Here is a 17,707-nt window from a genome sequence, read left to right on the forward strand (position 1 = left end):
GCTTACATATCAATATGTATAAGGGCTACTTGCTTTCCTATACAATATTCCTTCTCTTAACTTTTTTTTTAACCAACTTGCACACGAACTCTCGATCAGCATTTCAGAACAAAATGCTGAGAGCTTCCTGTCAGCATTAGCTCACTTTCATCAGACTTAATTCCTTCCATCCCTTGCTTTCCTTGTCACAAAATTTCTTTACTACATCTTGTTTGACCTAAAGCTGAACATTTAGGTACATATAGGTTTAAACATTGAATGTTCTGGAGAGAAAAATATCAGCATTTGGACAGAAACACAGAAATGAATTCATGGCCACAGTAAAAACGGAAAATCTAGTGAACAACTGTCTTGCAGAGTTGAATATCTGATTTGGCAGAATCTGGCATACACAGAAATGACCAGGCATATGCATAGAATCATAGAATGGTTAGTATCCCTTATCTATTCTTATATCCTCTGCTGAGAATAAGGTGACGACAAGACAGACAGAACAAAAATTTTATTACAAAAGTTAAGTTCTAAATAGCCATAATCAATGTTAGAAAATTATACAATCAAATATTATCCCAGTTTCCTCTAATCAAGGCTAGTATGAAGTGATTTCTAATTATTTAGAGTTAAGTATTCCTTCAGCGTTTTTTTTCATTAAAATCAGACTTCAATCACACCCGTGGTGTATTTTGCACGTCCTCTTCCCCCTCATATTTTGTTCGGGTTTTTTAATATTCTAATTACATAAATCTTTTTGCTAAAAGAAATTAAAAACTTTATAAAATTTATCCTTTTCTTGGAACTACAAGATCTCAACATCTAGGGGCTTAATCTTCTTATTTAGAAAGAAAATACACGAAAGAACACATGATCCATAACGGAAAGAGCTTTTCTGCTCCACTTATTTCTTCTACAAATCAGATTCAGTGACAAGGAGGAAAACAGAGGTGATGTTGGCCACTGCACAGTAAACACAGTAGAGTGGTGTCCTCATACTCACCAAGTTGACAGGACTGCTGACGTTGCTGTTCATCAATGCCACCAACCCATTCACAAGATCACTATAAAAAGAGAAGAACAGATTGCAATTTCCACTTCCCTATAAATAATATTCTTCTCTAAAAAGAGAACTGCCTCCTCAGAGCTCCAGTAAAGCAGATTAGGCAGCTGAGGAATGGTGAAATCAGATTTACAGTGTATACTTCAATGGCTGCGTGTTTTCTCGGCTGTTTGTTTCGCAGTCCCTATCGTAAGACATACTGGACCGGAGGTTAGTTTGAAAGGGTGATTATCTTTGGGATGTATACTGGCTACAGTTCATCTGAGCATATGAAAGAATATTAAAAGAAATCAAGTTACTAAAAACCAAAAAATACTTCCTCTTCCCTCCAGTACCCAAGCATATTTAGATGCTCATTTCCAACACATTTCAAACAGAATAGAGTAAGTTTAATAGAGGTACATGACACCAGTTGGCAGTTTGTTGTTTGAATTGTCTTTTTGCTTTCAGAAATTCTTAAATCAAGTTTGTTAAAAAGCAGTATTTTGGTGTTACCTCCCCTGTGCAAAATAACCCAAAGTTATTCTGGATTATCAGCAACAAGCCTAGCAGCTTGCTCCTGGACATACAAATCCAGATCCCTTTCATTATGACTTATAATCAGGAAAGGAGTGGCTACTTTGAACTGGTGGGATTTCCGTAACTTCTATCACTGCTGTTACTACTTTTAGCAGAGGGAAAGAACATTTCCAAGTGGAGAATGATTAAAACAACCCAGAAGCCTGGCACGGAAGTTCAGCTAGCATGGCAGAACAAAAGATTCGGAGGAACAGATTCACTTTTTTGTAGTGCAAGCACATTCTGGCCTTGCTTACATTGCAAATATTAGCTACAGCAATACCCTCTCAACTGGTTCCTTCCCCCAGGAGGGGACACAAGCATACACAGACTGACCACAGCACCCCCAAAGACACAAGGTGGCAGCACTGCATTAAAATACAAGGACTGACAAAGTGCTCAGACTTAAAGGAGCATTAAAAACTTTCCTACCGGTTGCTTGCTGTCCCTTGAAGGGAAGAACACATCAATATCTTAATTCAAAGTTCTAAATCAACTAAGGTTTTGTTTCTTGGTATTTTTAAAAACTTCACTGTCTCCCTTCTGAAAGCAAAGCTGGCCTAAGAATGAACATAATTTCTTTGACTAAAATGCACATGCAAATGAAGCTGGCTAAACTCAAAGAACCATCAAGTGAAGTAAACATCGGCAAGCACAAACAAGGCTTACCTGACATACTGGAAAGCTCTCGTCTGAGTTCCAGGTCCATAGACCTAAAATCAGATGAAAATTAGAAAAGTTACATAAATATAAAAGCCCTCTATAGCCCAATTATCTTTTCCTCACCATTCTAGGAAAAAAGTCCCAAGGAGAAACACCTGAGACACAAGCTCAATGTTGCAGGAATGGAAAAAGATGTGCCTGCAGAGCCTTTGGCAAAGACTCAGTTCTTTGAAGGTCTTCTTCCTCTTGGACATGTCTCCAGTAAACATATCCTTAAGCATTTTCTTAACCAGAACCCTGGATGTAGGAAACATTCTCAGGGATGTAGGACTGAGTGATGCTTTGTCCTCTCCTAGAACACTGAAATAGGCTGCAGCATGCACTCAGCCAAAAGAGTGCCAAATATTTAAAACCTCAGAGTACTAAGATGTGGTTATAACGAGCAATTTTAATTTTCCCATTAACAACAGATAACTTCAAAGAAACCACCAAATGTTAGTGGTTTCTACAAAAATTGTCAAGAAAAATAGCACTGTAAGTATTTAAAGGAATCAGAACAAAAAAAAAATTATCATATGACTCTCTAAATATTACTATCTGGGGAAACGGGAGGTAGAATAATTTCTAGTGACTAGAATTTTGGAGCAAGTAAGTTGTTTAAATTTGAACCAGATATTGAAACATATCTAAACAGTCCACAATGCTGTCAGATAACATTCAGTTTTTTCACAGTTCAATTGCGTGCAGTACTAAAATCCCTAGAACATGAATATTTAAATTCTGAAAGTTATCAGTAGGCATATTTAAGTGTGGAAAACACCTAAATGGGGACACACACATCTTATCACCAGCCTGCTACAACAGAAAAGCTTTTTGGAAGGACAGAATAGAAAGCATGTTTGTTTTCCTAGGGGACAGGAAAGACAATACAATTGGTACACATAGAATCATAGAACAGCCTGGGTTAGAAGGGACCCTTTTAAAGGTCATCTAGTCTAAACCCCCTGCAAGAAGCAGTGACATCTCCAACCAGATCAGGTTGCTCAGAGCCCCGTCCAACCTGGCCTTGAATGTTTCCAGGGATGGGGCATCTACCACCTCTCTGGGCAACTTGTTCCAGTGTTCCACCACTCTCATTGTAAAAAATGTCTTTTTTTGAATCTAGTCCAAATCTACTCTCTTTTAGTTTAAAACCAGTACCTCTTGTCCTACTGCTACGGGCCCTACATGCCATCGTCTGTCTCTTGGTAAGTCTGCTGCCCTCTGAAGCAGATGTAGAATCAAAAGAGTTCACATTTCAACAGGCATTGGGCAAGATCAGGGGTTTAAGAGTTTATCCAACAACTGATTCTGAGAGGAATGCACCAGCAGAGCACACTGACAGCCTGATGGTCTCTCAAAACAAACAGGAAGATGATTTTATGTATGCATAGAGCTTCCTGCTTGTCTTCTTTTAGCTTGTGGGATAAGTTTTACATAACTAAGTCATTTGTGCTCAAATGTGCTCAAATGTGCTCAAATGTGCTCAAAGTCATCCCTGTAGCTACCTTTCCTACATACAGGCAGTGGTTGGAAAATACAATGTAGTTTCCTCCTCCCAATTGCTCTTAATAAACCCTTCCTTTACAACAACACAAAGCAGCAATGGTCATGTTTGCACAGGCTATACTTTCTTCAAATTAAAGAGATTGTTTTCTCAAGAGATTATTTACTCCATTTGAACAGCTATTTTGAACCAAAAGGCTGAATACATTCAGTTTCTAAAAAGGTCAACACTAGGTTTTCCTGTCAGCCAAATTCTGTGACTGAATTTCTTTTTGGTCTCCATTACTGCTTCTTGATGATTATTCATTTTATTTCACCTGGCCAACTAAACAACTCTCCCCTTCGTTCTTTTCTCATATCCAGTAATTTTCAATGTCATACAGTTACTCCCTACAGAACAGCGATGTTGGGCAAAATGTTCTATTTTATCATCTATGACATTCTTGATAAAGTCTAGACAGCATGGCACTTACAAAAGAGAAAAAAAAAAAAGCTTTCAATATTCCCTCCCTCTGAACAGCACTGACTCAAGACTTCTCTTATTGATGTTCTGAAATATCCCATGCATTGCATATTTTGTAACAAGATAATTGCTTCATATTTAGTAAGGCTCCACAAAACTTCCAGTTAGCATCCTCGTTCTGTTATCTTAAGAAAAGATCAGGACTACTTTCAATAAAACTTGAGAAATTATTATGAATGAAAAAAAAAAATGTTTGAAAGGCCAAATACAGCAACAGCTCATTACATGCACTAGGAGAATAAACTTGAAAAATTTAAGTACCTTCTGATCATCTATAGGCTAGATAAGCTTTCTAAAGAGCATTTAGAGGCTCAGACTTTATGCCCCAGGATGCCATCCTAGGAACATACAATCCTGACAAACCAATATATGGTTACATTCATATTTTGATACAAGCAAGTCCTACAGGGATCAAAAGACTCAAAGCAAGAAGCTCCATCTTCCTGACTGCTTCTGTTTGCTCGCTGTCTTGCAACAAACAGAACCAGCCTCAACCTGCAGCTTTGGGAAGATGCCTGGATGAGAAAATGAAACTGAAGGAATGTGAATGCTTTTTTTTTATGTTTTGAAAGGAAAAAAGGGACTGAACCCATGTGGTTTTGCAATTAGCCTGTTCAGTGCCGAAGGGACTTCGTCAGTCAAGAGTAGGCAAGCTGGGCTCACTGGTTTTGTCAACTAATCCAGACTAAGCTCTGACATCTGCAGTCTTAACGTGGACTTATATGACACAGTACAAATGATACGTCCCAGGAAACACTGGCCATTAAGTCAGTCAGCATCACACAACCGCTACCACACTCTGATGACTGACAGTGCTTTGTACAAAAAAAAAGTAAATGTCTGGGGAAAAAGCAAATCTTTAAGAGATGCAGTGAACACAGCATTCAAATTACTACAGGATTTTTACTCTGAAATAATCATAGGCCTAAACCAGAAATTTAACAATAGTTAAAAACAACAGAGTAACCAAGATGCATCACTGATGACGTTGAAAAATAATAACAGATAGCCTAAATTAACAACAATCACTGATAAACAGCAAGCAAGCAGATGCTAACCTCCAGAGAAGACCAATCTTTTAAAAATGGTCAGAGTACTTAAGTCAGGTCATATGCATTGCTTTGCAGACGGTACACAATTTTAAGTTTAAAAAAAAAATTTTATGAACAGTTCTGGATTTCACCCAGTCAGCATGGTAGTGTCTACTAACCAAGTTTTGCAGGGAGTAGCCATATATTTGGCACATTATTTTAAAAAGATTAAAGGTAGGGGAGATCTACCACAGGACACCAAGCTTCATCTTGTCTGGGCATGATTTATTTCCTGGTCTAGACTCTTCAATGCTCTGTCCAGTTACAGATTTTGCTCTACAAGAATCCCGTTAGTGGGAGTTGCCACAAAACTTTCATCCTTTTCCTCTTTGGATTATCTGCTCCTTCCTAGAGGAATTCCTGGCTGAACTTTGGATTTTACAGTCTCCAATGGAAGGAATGCTATCTCAATCTCAAGACAGCTACCTCACGGAGGTACTTAGCAGTATTTTTAGTTATTTAGCAGAAGCCTTTAAGTAATTTCCTGACACTTCACTCTTTTAATCTAGGCAACATTATCAAATATTTATAGGAAATTTGTATGTCACATTTCAGGATGTGTCCTAATTTATTTTACGTGTACTCATTATTTTATAACAGTAAACTAAATGGGATCGGGGCACAGGTCAGGCACTGTCTGTATTGCTAAATTACCAGCAACATCTTTGGCAGAGTAGTGGCCTGTGCCAGTCCTTGCTCTCCCAGACAATGCTGTGACATTGTTTAAGCATTATCAAGAGCCAAGGACCATTCACAGCAAACAAACTGGATGTGACAACTTGTTTCAGCAGCAAAATTTAGCTGTATAGAAGTGAGCCATGCCACACCAGTTTGTCAATGGCAATAAAAACCAGTTCTGGCCTACTTTATTTACTAACACACAACATAACCTGAAGGCCTTTAATGTTACGTTATACAGGGAAAATTTAGGCTGATCTCCAAGCTTGCAAAAAGACACTTAGATGCCTAACTTCCAAAAAGGCTTCAGAGAAAGCTGCTTGAGAGGAAGAAGTACCAAAACATGATTCTGTAAGCCTTGTCATGCCATGTTCCCATCAAAGAGTTATGACAGACAGAGATTCAAGTTCAGGATGACTACAACACTTTCTCAGATCGCAACTAGTAGCCTTGTTTCTCTCTGGTAGCAGAACACCAATACCATCAACAGAGCACATCTTTGCATATGTAATTCTATACACTTGAGCTTGATACATTGAAAGATTTGATTTTCGTAAGAGGGGAAACCTCAGCATTTTCTAAAATCTAGCCTCTCCCGTAACACACGAGGACAGGATATAAAGATGAATAACTCTTCACGTCACTGAGAGGTCATTACTTACTGTCAGCGGTTCTCCCTGGAGAGCTTGTAGGATAAAATTACTGACAACTCTACCATCATTCATATGCATTCGAGGACCAAAGGTATTGAATATTCTGGCAACCCTCACTTCAACTCCTTCCTGTAGGCAAAGAAAAAACAGTTGTTACTACCTTAACAAGAGTGTCTTTCTTCCTAAAAGTGCAAATTGACTCTCGCCTGCCCAAAAGCTTTCTTAAGAATCCCTCTTATAGCTTTAGCAAGCACTGTTTTCTCACCATGAAACACCTGTAACCTCTCATCAACGCTACTGGAAACTGTAGTGCACACAGCAAGGTAATTTATACTAGCTCTCAGTATCTGCAAAGCAAATTCTAAATCAGTGCTAGAACAGCTGATGATCTCAGCACAAATGTTTTCTTCAAACAAGAACTTTAAGATTTTTCAGTAGTACCCTTCCAACAATGACTTACTTCACCTGGAACTTAGCTACATTTTTTTTTGCACAGAAGTGAAGTCTCACTATCACCAGATATAATAGCAAGGTAGCATTTCCAAAGATTAGAAAAGTTGAACACTTCAGATAAGTATCTTCATCAATGCTAAGTGGCTTTGTAAGTAAGTGGCTTTGTAACCACGGTCACAATGTTTCTTAGCTCCCTGCTACTTATTAGGCTGTGTAAACGCATGCATTACAATCCAGATGTCTTCAACGGCTTAGTTTTTTCCAAGAAACATTTCTATCATTCCCAGAAGTCCTTTCTGCAGGATATTCTGCAAATCTTCACAGCAAAATGAAACATATATGTGAAACTGGAAACTCTTTGGATAAAACATCTTAACACTGGGAGACTGCAGACTGAAGCAATCTCTCTCTAGGTATTTTCTGTTTATTAACATTTACTCATTTGGACAAGTCACAGCTCATGATAAAGCCTACAAGAAGGGTGTTTGGCCTTTGTAAGCTGAAGCATGCACTCGGCTCCAGAGCAGCATGGTATGCTGTAAAAACATAGATACTACCACGCGAGAGTGACAGCCACAAAACACAGAGGAAGATGTCAACTTCAGCCCAGGCCTATGCCTCCTGCTCATACTCCTGGTCCTTCCCTCTTCCAGAAAAAGTCATCCTTGTATCAGTCACAGGAAACACTTTTCATCTGAAGCAACCTTTGTGCTATTGATGCAACTGAAGCAACTGAAGTCACAAGCACAATGTTCTCGAGTTACAAACAATGAGTTATTCCTTCAGAGGATACGCAGCACATCTTGTATTTTCAATGCCTTTTACTAACGCTTAGACCAATGCCTGCCATTTTCTTGGAAGACAAGAGTTTCTGCAAAGAAGTGTATTGTTGGTGCATCTGTAGCTGAAGGCTGCAGCTCACACACACTTCACTCAGGAGAGATCTGGAAACACATTTCTTGGAAATAAATGTAGCTACCTGTACAAGAGAAACTTGCAGGAAAACCTGATCTTCTCTCTTGGGTCTCCAATGATTCATAAACAAATGAATCCTCAAATAAGTTTTGTGAAAGCAATAGCACTAGCTTTTTACAGATGAAAGAGAGAAAAGGCACATTTAACATTGATGTTGAGAAACTGGAAACACCAAGTAGTATAGGTAAAGCCCAACACTTCCTAGTATGGAGAAGGTCAAACAACATCCAGTTCTGTTTAACTGCAGGCAAGGTTTCAGTCACCATAATCAAACGTTGTTTATATTTGCAACTAAACTGTAAGGTAACAGTAATGAGGGAGGTAACTATTTACCATAGGAAAAGCTACAGTCTTGAGTCTTTGTCACACAACAAACTTGCAAACACAACAAAGCCAAAAAAAAATAACCTCACAGCATCCACTTGGCCCTGCTGAGACCCTGGAAAGAGCAGAAGTCCCTTCCCATGTAAAATGCATCAGCTGGGAACATATTCTTTATTTCCTGTTAGCTAAAAAAGCACAGCAGTGTAACATGTCAAACATACACTTCCAGTAGCCTATTACAGAGCCATTCCTAATGCCTGCACTGTATCTGGAAAAATATACTCTGACGGAGTTTCTCGTTCTGTTTTGCCCAGCGTTCTATCTTAAAAAGGACACTGACTCCTTCGGGGAGGGATTGTATTTCATGTGGGCCTTCCAGATCTTGCCATTAATTAAAAGCACAGAAAACGAGGCACTTGGAAGCTAGTACTCAAGATAAAAATAACTCATTAAACAATGCTGACCAAAAAGCCTCTCTTGTACTGCACAAGCTACAGCAGCAGCCTTGTTTTCCAGTACTGGCTGGAAACCAGCAAGGGATCTAGAAAAGAAAAACAACACATTCTGCATAGGAACTTACTCACAGCCACAGTGAATACGGTATTTCTTCTCCCTTCTATTTATTCCCCTCCCCCCACTGCAATGTTGTCTTTTAAAATGAGTAATTTTTTATTTATAGTGTCATCTAGCAAAGCTTTCCTCTGCAGCCTACTGCTTTGAAAATCTATTTTCTATGTAGCTGAATTTTCATTTGTGCCTGTAAAACTGGGAGCTATCTTCTTAACAGGAACTCTTCCACAGACAAAAAGATTTTGGAGCCAGTAACTTAAAAATTGTCCTAAGTTTCCTTTTGTCATTTCATTAACAGCTCCTTTGAAGTGATCCTTTTTGCATGTTCAGTAACTCCCTACTCCTTTTTGTATTAACTGCCTAAAAATACTTACGGTACACTCTTACCTCTGCCCTGTTACTCTGAGTATCAACAACAACCTGTTACTTATGACTGACCATCTCCACTAGCAAAGCCAATTACTACCCCAGATTTGTGGCAGTAAGTCATGTACAATATTTTATTATATCCTAGAGAAAGCAGAAAAACTTATTTGGCCTACATTTATACTGCTAAATAAAAAAGAGCTTGAAAGTAATCCCCGATGCTGAGATCAAATGTGATCAACTGGCTTCTGTTCTCACAGTTTAAGACTATGCCTTTCTACAGCAGATGAATAAGAGAGAAAGTTCCTTCAGCAATGCAAAAAAAAAAGAGCCTGGGAGCAAGCTAATAAAATGCAGCATTGTGGGCTATCAAAACACTCCAGATCACTCTATTATTTACCAGCATGGACACATTTACAGAGACCATGCCTGTAACGATGGCAAGGGAAAGCAGAAAACATACAAGAAACATTGTTAAGGCTTACAGAGATACCTCCTCTGAATTACTACTCAGACTATGCTATAGCTGTCAGTCAAAAAGCAGCATTAGCTATCTGGTCTCCCCTGCAAAACAAACTTGTCCATGGTCTTCAGCATGAGTCTTTGCTGCTTAGTTCTAGAGATCCCTGGTCCAGAGAGTATCAAGGTATCAAGGATGCTATGATAACATCTTAATTTAAAAAGGCATATTTTAGTTTTATAAGTCCTTTAAGGAAAGATTGTCTCCTTGTGTTGAGTGTCTCAGAAAATAGATCAATACAGAATACAACTCAAATGTCAAGAGATTCTTTTAAATGAAATAAGTGGAACATATGCTGTAGTTGTAATTCATAAGGATATCAGGCAAGTTTGTCCTACTAATTAACAGTGCTTCCTTCTTTGTAAAGTATGTGGACCTATCTGAACAGCAAGCATGAATTAGACCTTCCTGCAAACAAAATCAGGAAAGGGAAAGCTGTAATTATCTGCTCTCCAGCAAACAACTGGATTCACCACCAAACAAAAAATCTCCTAGGGAAAGCCCAGACAGTTGCATGGATATCACTATGACCTGACAAAAGTCTTTATCAATGTTTCAGCTAAAATTACTGAGATTGTTGCCTGCATCCTTTGCTTTATTAGTCACGTTCTTACTGATTCATGTTCTCTTCCATGTGTTTCCGAGATCATTAACTAACTCTCAAAATTGTTTCCCAAACCCTGACTTGTAATCACAGCAGAATTACTAGCACAGTGTTCACCAGGATCCATCTGTGACGCACTTAAGCTACAATACTCTATACTAAGGCTTATATATATATATATATATATATATATTTGTACTGCCCAGTGTATAAGCAAAATGAGATTAATTCTGTTACTAACAGCTTTTTAAAACAGTTTTGCAACAAAAATAATAATGCTGAGATCTGAGTTTCACGAGCAGTAAAGCTCCTAAAAGGATAATCACAATCATCTGACTGTACTTAATGCATAATGCAAGTCCCTGAACACAACCAAGGCACACACACCTTCAGTACTCCAATCTTACAGTTGATATATTACCATGCTTATAGTTCAACACTTCCCAGACTAGAGAAGCTACAACATCTTTTTGAAGTCTTTTCATACCATTACTTATACCTCTCTGCTAAAAGTATGTCCTATATCTAGCATCTGCCTCAACTTGAATACCTCTTGTACGTACTGTACATGGCCAATGCAAACAGCCAGAGGTACCTTCCACCAGCACTTTGACAGGAGATGTTGCCATTGGAAAGGGATGTGTACCCACTTAAGTGCATCTATGCCTGTATTACTAGGATATCTACTTCAGACAAGGATTTTAACTTCAGTATTTTACTGTACAACATGGCTTCTGAACATGAGGTGGCAGATAACATAACCAGTACAATAACATCCAGTGAACGAGAACTGTATCACAGCTTCCAGTAAGGTTCCAGTAAGTGTCAGGAACACATGCAAGCAAACAGCAATATATACTCAAAACAATTTAATTTTAGTCATCTGCATAACAGAGTTCTGCAGTTATGCTCATGAATTAGCGTAACAATGACAGTTACAGGTGAAAGAAAATGCCTTACCACTGCTTTTGCCTTCTGTGACTTGGGCGGCGTGGCTAGAGCCCTTACTGGTGAAGACTGAGGCAAAAAAGTTGTTGAGCAAACAACTTTGAGTAAATGATTTGCTACCATTGAAGCCTGCAGAGTCACACAGTTGATACAAACAAAAAAGATGAAGAAAGTGGAAGGAGATTAAAAATTTTCCTGCAGCATTCCATGGGGACCTGAAGTGTTGCTTCAGTTCTGGAGAATTTCCTTACAGATCAACGATGTAAGAGAGGATATTAAATGTAGTTCACAAAAGACCCTTAAAATGCTAAGCATTTAAAATGCTGTGTATTTGTACTTATGACACGCCTATGCAAACGTACCAGATTCCTGCCATGTCAGATTCTGACTAGTATTCAAATTAAGCCAGAGTTGGAGTGTACATTAATATTTGGATTTCCATGTAGCTCCATAATTCCAACCACGATTTTTAAAAAAGTTAAATGCACACTGAATGGCAGCTCCTGAACAAAGCACAAGATTCACATTGCAGTACTATGCGCTGAAACTCCCCTCCCACCTCTTTACCTCCCCTGCACCTGTATGTTTTCTCTGCCTATATACGTCCAAGAAGATATTCCTTGCATTCAGAAAATGCTGTTCAATTTGGAAAATGGTGGTATTACCTTACCTAGTAAAGGTAATCTAGTAAATCTTAACTAGTGAAACAGAAGTTTTGTGGACGAGGAAAATTACTAGCTGTGTAATCGTATCACATCTGTGGCAAGTCACAGACCTGTATACTAAGATTATGCAAAAAAAGTACTTTGGAAGGACAGGGAAGGATAAGCAGAACAGTAACAAAGACAAGAGTACAGAATGGAGAAAGCAAACAGATCGACAAGTTGTTACTGTAAGAGAGTTTCAAAACAGTCTTGCATCTTGTTAAGGCACTTGACTGAACTGAAAAAGGCTTTCCAGGAGTGAGGGCTAGCAAGCACTGAAAAAGAGATGAAGAGAAGGGAATTCTAAAGAAGTCTGAATCAGAGGATGCAGCCCAGTTCCCAGATGAATAGGACAAGGAACTAAAGCTTCCTGTGGCTTGAGAAAAGTTCCAGAAGCAGGTACATCCACTCACACTAAGCAGTATGGCTCACTTCCATTCCCACGCGAATTTATGGAGGGAGAGCTGCCTTTAGAAGCCTACAGCAAATACTCTCTCAAACCATACATTCAGGTGCCTCACATGGGATGAGATGAACTTGAGTAAGTGCTTTGAATTTGTGAGCCCAGCATTTTTCAGGCAAATATTTACTCCCTACCTCTCCTTTCAAGCAGATGCTTATGTCTTATTGAATGCTACTACTGCCCTCGGACTCTTTGATAAAGAGGTACTGCTGGGCTTCTTTCTAGACAGCAGTTGTAAAGAGGAGATAAAGTCAACAAAAGCTTAATTCATAGGGTCAAAATAAGTGAACAAAACAACATTGCCAGCAGAAAAGACTGCACTAAAAAGGTTTTGATCAGGACAGGCTGCTGAAGAACTGTGAATAAAGAGTCATTTGACTAGATTCAAGAACTGTTCTGATTCAAACAGCCTATCTGGAAGTATAATGTAGAAGTTAATTTTCACTTTATACTTTTTGGAACCATGATTAGTTATTTAAGGTTCTCAACAATGTGCATGATGGAAATCTTTGGAAGAAATGACCAAAAAAATGCAGAAATAAGTTTGCTTGTTTCTGCTTTTAATTGAAGCTGAGAAGATTCTGTAACTATTTTAGTCTGAAACCCTGTAAATCCAATTGTTTTAGGCTATGTCACTTCTTCCTGAAAACCTTAAAAGCACAATACTTATTTCCATAGCAGAACTCAGACCTTTCCACTAGTAAAAGATGTTTCCTTCACTAATAACAGCTTATCATTTAAACTCTGGAAAAAACTCAGCTCACCAGTATTTTAAAATACACCTGAATGTGGGGCAAGCTTGGGCAGACTTCACTAGCCCATAATAAAGTACAAGAGATATCTCACAGAGCTGCCACTAGGACAGAGAGCTCACTTCCTTCAAGTGTAAGTTTTCACTTAATGTAGGTGTGCACTGCAATTCCACCTTACAAACCTTTACTATCCTTTGTAAATCCTGCATTAAATTTAAGGGATAGTATCATGACTCATCCTGTGGCTTTAAAACACAGCCCATGATTTTCAAAATAACCTACAGTATTGGCTTCTAAAAGAATGCTGCAGTGTGTACCACAAACTTGCAAAGAATACAATACCCTACAGCACAAGAATTTCTCATTAAAAATACAATATTAAACTGTGAATGAATTTCCAGACCCAGGAGTATTTTGCTCCAGTGAAGTACAAAAGACAGCATCCTGAACAACAGCAGTACCACCATATTGGATGACCTTAAATTATTTAAAAGAGAACAAAGGAGAAACAAACCTCTGCCTTCCTTGTCTGGCAGAAGAGATAAGAGAATATTACTACAAAGTCTGTACTAAAATACCATCCCTAAAGTCTTATCAATGAAGTTTAATTCTGTTTTCAAGCTTTTTAGAAGCACTTAGTACTTTATCATTTAAAGGTTTAAAAATCCACAGAATAGACTACATTTTATACCTTTGTATATTAAGGCTGCAAACACCAAGAAACAGTGATATAATTTTGTTTAGTGTGCCACATCTTCTAATTGAATGGTCTCTCAGAGACTAGATGAACAGTAATTAAATAAGATTCATGCATAGGTACAGTCGATGCTGGGTTAGTTAATGATGAGTTTCTACTTGTTGATTATAAAACCCACAGAAACTGGCATGTATCATTTCACAAACATATTTTTAACTGCATTTTTATATTCATGTTACTGTATTTGTCTGAAAAAGTGCATTACATAGCTGAATATTCATATCTCTCATTAAGGGCTGTATTTATATCTTCATAATTTAAAGACATTTTTAAAGTGTTTAAAATACATTGCTCCCATATGGGTATCCATTAAAGAACTTCCTCATTTTTACCTGTACATTCTGATTTCAATTATGCTCATTAAACATTCCATATTTATCAGTAATGGCTCTATTCACCAAAGCGCTTCTCAGCACAGGACCAACTTAAAACAACTCTGTTATTTGGCTCCCAAATTAGTAAGGTCACCTCAGTTTAATCTGTCTAACAACTATTTATGATACCGAGAGACATAATGTGTTTATCAAGAAGACTGAAGTACATTTTCTTGAAGAACGCTTCTCATTTGAAAAAAACCCAATCGATGGAAGCAATACAACTTTTGCGTTAAAGAAAACAGATTTTACAGCTGCAGTATGAATGCTCCTACTCAGTACATTCTCTTTTGTCATCCTGCCCCCAAATAGGCACATTCCAGTTCCGCCACACATTCGACCTTCGTAATTACAGAAAATCCATTGAATCTGATACAAGTTTAATACCTGCTTCATGTATGCATAGCACATGGTCTCTGCAACTCGCTTTCCTTCATCATAGCAGGCTCTTGGACCTATTGGATTCACATGGCCCCAATAATCCTCATTCTGAGGGTGAACTTCAGGATCTAGAGAAAAAAAAAACAACCACCTTAAACAACCTTCTATCAAAGAGGTGACTACATACATAATGTATCTTTCAGTAGACCACCGGTGTCATACAGTTTAACAGCTTCTCTCTGAACGATGCAGTAAAAAAATATTAAGTTTCAACACAATTCCTTAAACATGTGTTTACTAGAACCATGAAAATGACATTTAATGGAAGATGTGAAACTCTAGTAAACAACTGAGTACAAGCAAACAATAGCCAACATCTGCTGTCCCCTAAAAGAGTGTGCAAACTGAGGTTTAAATTCAACTCTTCTCTGCAAAGACAGACTACCTCAAAGATTCTTATCTAAAGTAATTCAGATAAAATACTATAGGTTATTTAGGCAGCACTTTTTATTGTATTTGGAAAAAAAGAGAGTAAAGAATCTTCACGTTTTATTAAATAAGAAACAAGGAAAGAAAAATTGACAAAATGGAGAGGTACTGCATTTCTTAAAGAAAGAGTAGAGTGATGCACCACAACGTACTTGCTATGTTCCTTCTGTGTTTTATCCTAAGCATTTTGACTAGCTATCACTGGGCACAGACAATCAGGTTAGACAATCTTTTGGTTTGATCCAGTACCGACAAAAAAAAAAACCAGCCAAAAATCTCCTAGGAAGCTCTGTGCGTGTGCACTCTATATGCCTGAAACAATACAATCATTGTTACATTTCCCCACTTCGCTATCTGTGCTGCCCTACCTCTCTTACTGGGTTTGAAGTTTGCCTACGTTGCTACTAAACTTTCAAATGTCACAGGCTAATTTTTGAAACAGCTTTGATGGTCAGTTCTGATTAACCCTTCCAGTTTTCATGCTGCTCACAGACATAATTACACATGAATTCCTGCCATATGAGAGCCACAGAGCAATGGTAAATGCAGAGAGGTTTTACATTATTATAAAAGCCTGTAGCATTCTTAAAAGGGCCCCAGAAGGTGATCAGGAAGGCTGCTTCAGTTTCCATCTCCTTTCTGGCAGAGGCAGCTCTGTGAAGCACTTGGAAACTCTCTGTACAAAACTGCTTTGAGAACTCCTGTGGAAACAGCTAACATATATTTTCTGACTTTATTTTCTGTCCTTTATTTTTCAGCAAAATTACTTCTGTCTGTTTAGTCAGAGTATGATTTGAACAGATTCTCTCCACTGGCTTTACTGACACAACAAAGCCTGATCATGGGAGTTTCAAGTTTTCCACTTCAGCAAGCAGACTGCAGCAGAGCAATCTTGGTTTTTTTTTGCCTGTAGGTTCTCTGTTCCAGAAGAGAGGTTGTTCAATTACAGCAGAGTTCTTGGTACTACCATTTTCCTCTGTGGAGTCTGACCATGAATAATCAAAGGCAAGAGATACTCAAGCTGCCTATTTACTTGCCTGGTCATCTTAGTGGATTTTTTGCTTTGGTATTTGCTTTGAATCAAGCCTAGACTCTCAGAACTACTAATGTTGAGCAGGTGACTGTGCCTGCATATCTCCATTAACCTTGGAACACTGCTATTATCAATTAGGCAAGAGTTGACAACAGTAGGAAGTTTCTCTAGTAGGCACACAGTCTGTCACACACCCCAGGGAAGTACTAAAGATTCTCCTTTTATCCAGTCACCAGTTCTATCAGTCATTCTCTTGCTACTTCACTTCTCAGTAACAGCAAAAGGAAGGAGCAGGGATGTGGCACCACTGCTCAATGTTACGTTTTAAGAGACACTGCAATGGCAGGCATGCACAATCACCATCTCCTTAGCTTGGAGGTTATATCTTGTCTCTTGCACTGTGACGCACACACTAGGGCAATTGCTAAATCATAACAATACAATTCATAAGCACATTGGGAAGAGAGAAGTAGATTTGCTACTGAAATTATCTTTCTTCACGGGTTTTCTTACGGCATCTGGATTTTAATCAGAGTTCAACACTCAAAATACCCCTATAAGCCCTTTTGAAAAAAGCCATAAACTGAAACACAGGAAAGTTACAGAAAAAGTCTGAGTCTCCTTCCACCATTCTGACTAGAGATTTAAAGTAAGTACTAATGCCCACATTTTAAGCTGTGAGAAGTACATCTGATAAAGAAATGAAGCTAAGACAGTGATGAAAATCTATCACTCAACTGACAAAAGGTTTGTAAATATCCTTTTACACAGTCACATTTCAAGAGCTCTAAACACTGTTTTAGCCTTCTTACCTCCATACACCTCTGATGTAGAGGCCAGCAGCAGCCGTGCTCCAACACGTTTGGCTAACCCTAAATTTTGGGCAACAGGGAAAGGAGAACATAATTAGATCAAGGCCAAAAATCTTCCAGTCATGTTAACTGCTTTAGTGTGATCTCATTTTACATGTTTTTAAAGATAATTCAATTTCTCTCACTAGATAAATCTAGCTGTAAATCACATCCACAGCTCCCACTCCCAAGCTACAAGACTTGAGAAACAGCAGAGCAGCACCCATATGTGATGTGTTTGCTTCTGGCACTAAAAATCACACTGAAGCAATATCCAAGAACCTAATATATTACAACCTAAACAAAAGCCAAAGAAGCATAAACCAGTCCAGTTATGAAATCAAGATCCGGAAACAACACACTGTATCATGATTACCA

General features: G+C 38.3%; 1 protein-coding gene across 5 annotated transcripts in view; it reads right to left on the reverse strand.

The window, feature by feature from the left end:
* Nucleotides 1-17,707, reverse strand: part of UXS1 (UDP-glucuronate decarboxylase 1) — a 65,526-nt gene that overhangs the window by 5,916 nt on the left and 41,903 nt on the right. For all 5 annotated transcript variants that reach the window (XM_086769760.1, XM_086769745.1, XM_086769754.1 and 2 more), the window contains 5 exons: nucleotides 17,291-17,350; nucleotides 14,963-15,084; nucleotides 6,775-6,894; nucleotides 2,282-2,325; nucleotides 995-1,055 (listed from right to left, as the gene is read on the reverse strand). In XM_086769760.1, the coding sequence (XP_086625886.1) occupies nucleotides 995-1,055; nucleotides 2,282-2,325; nucleotides 6,775-6,894; nucleotides 14,963-15,084; nucleotides 17,291-17,350 (407 nt within the window). The remainder of the gene's footprint in view (nucleotides 1-994; nucleotides 1,056-2,281; nucleotides 2,326-6,774; nucleotides 6,895-14,962; nucleotides 15,085-17,290; nucleotides 17,351-17,707) is intronic.

The sequence above is a fragment of the Chlamydotis macqueenii genome, chromosome 1 (assembly GCF_036417535.1).
Source record: "Chlamydotis macqueenii isolate bChlMac1 chromosome 1, bChlMac1.mat, whole genome shotgun sequence".
NCBI lineage: Eukaryota > Metazoa > Chordata > Aves > Otidiformes > Otididae > Chlamydotis > Chlamydotis macqueenii.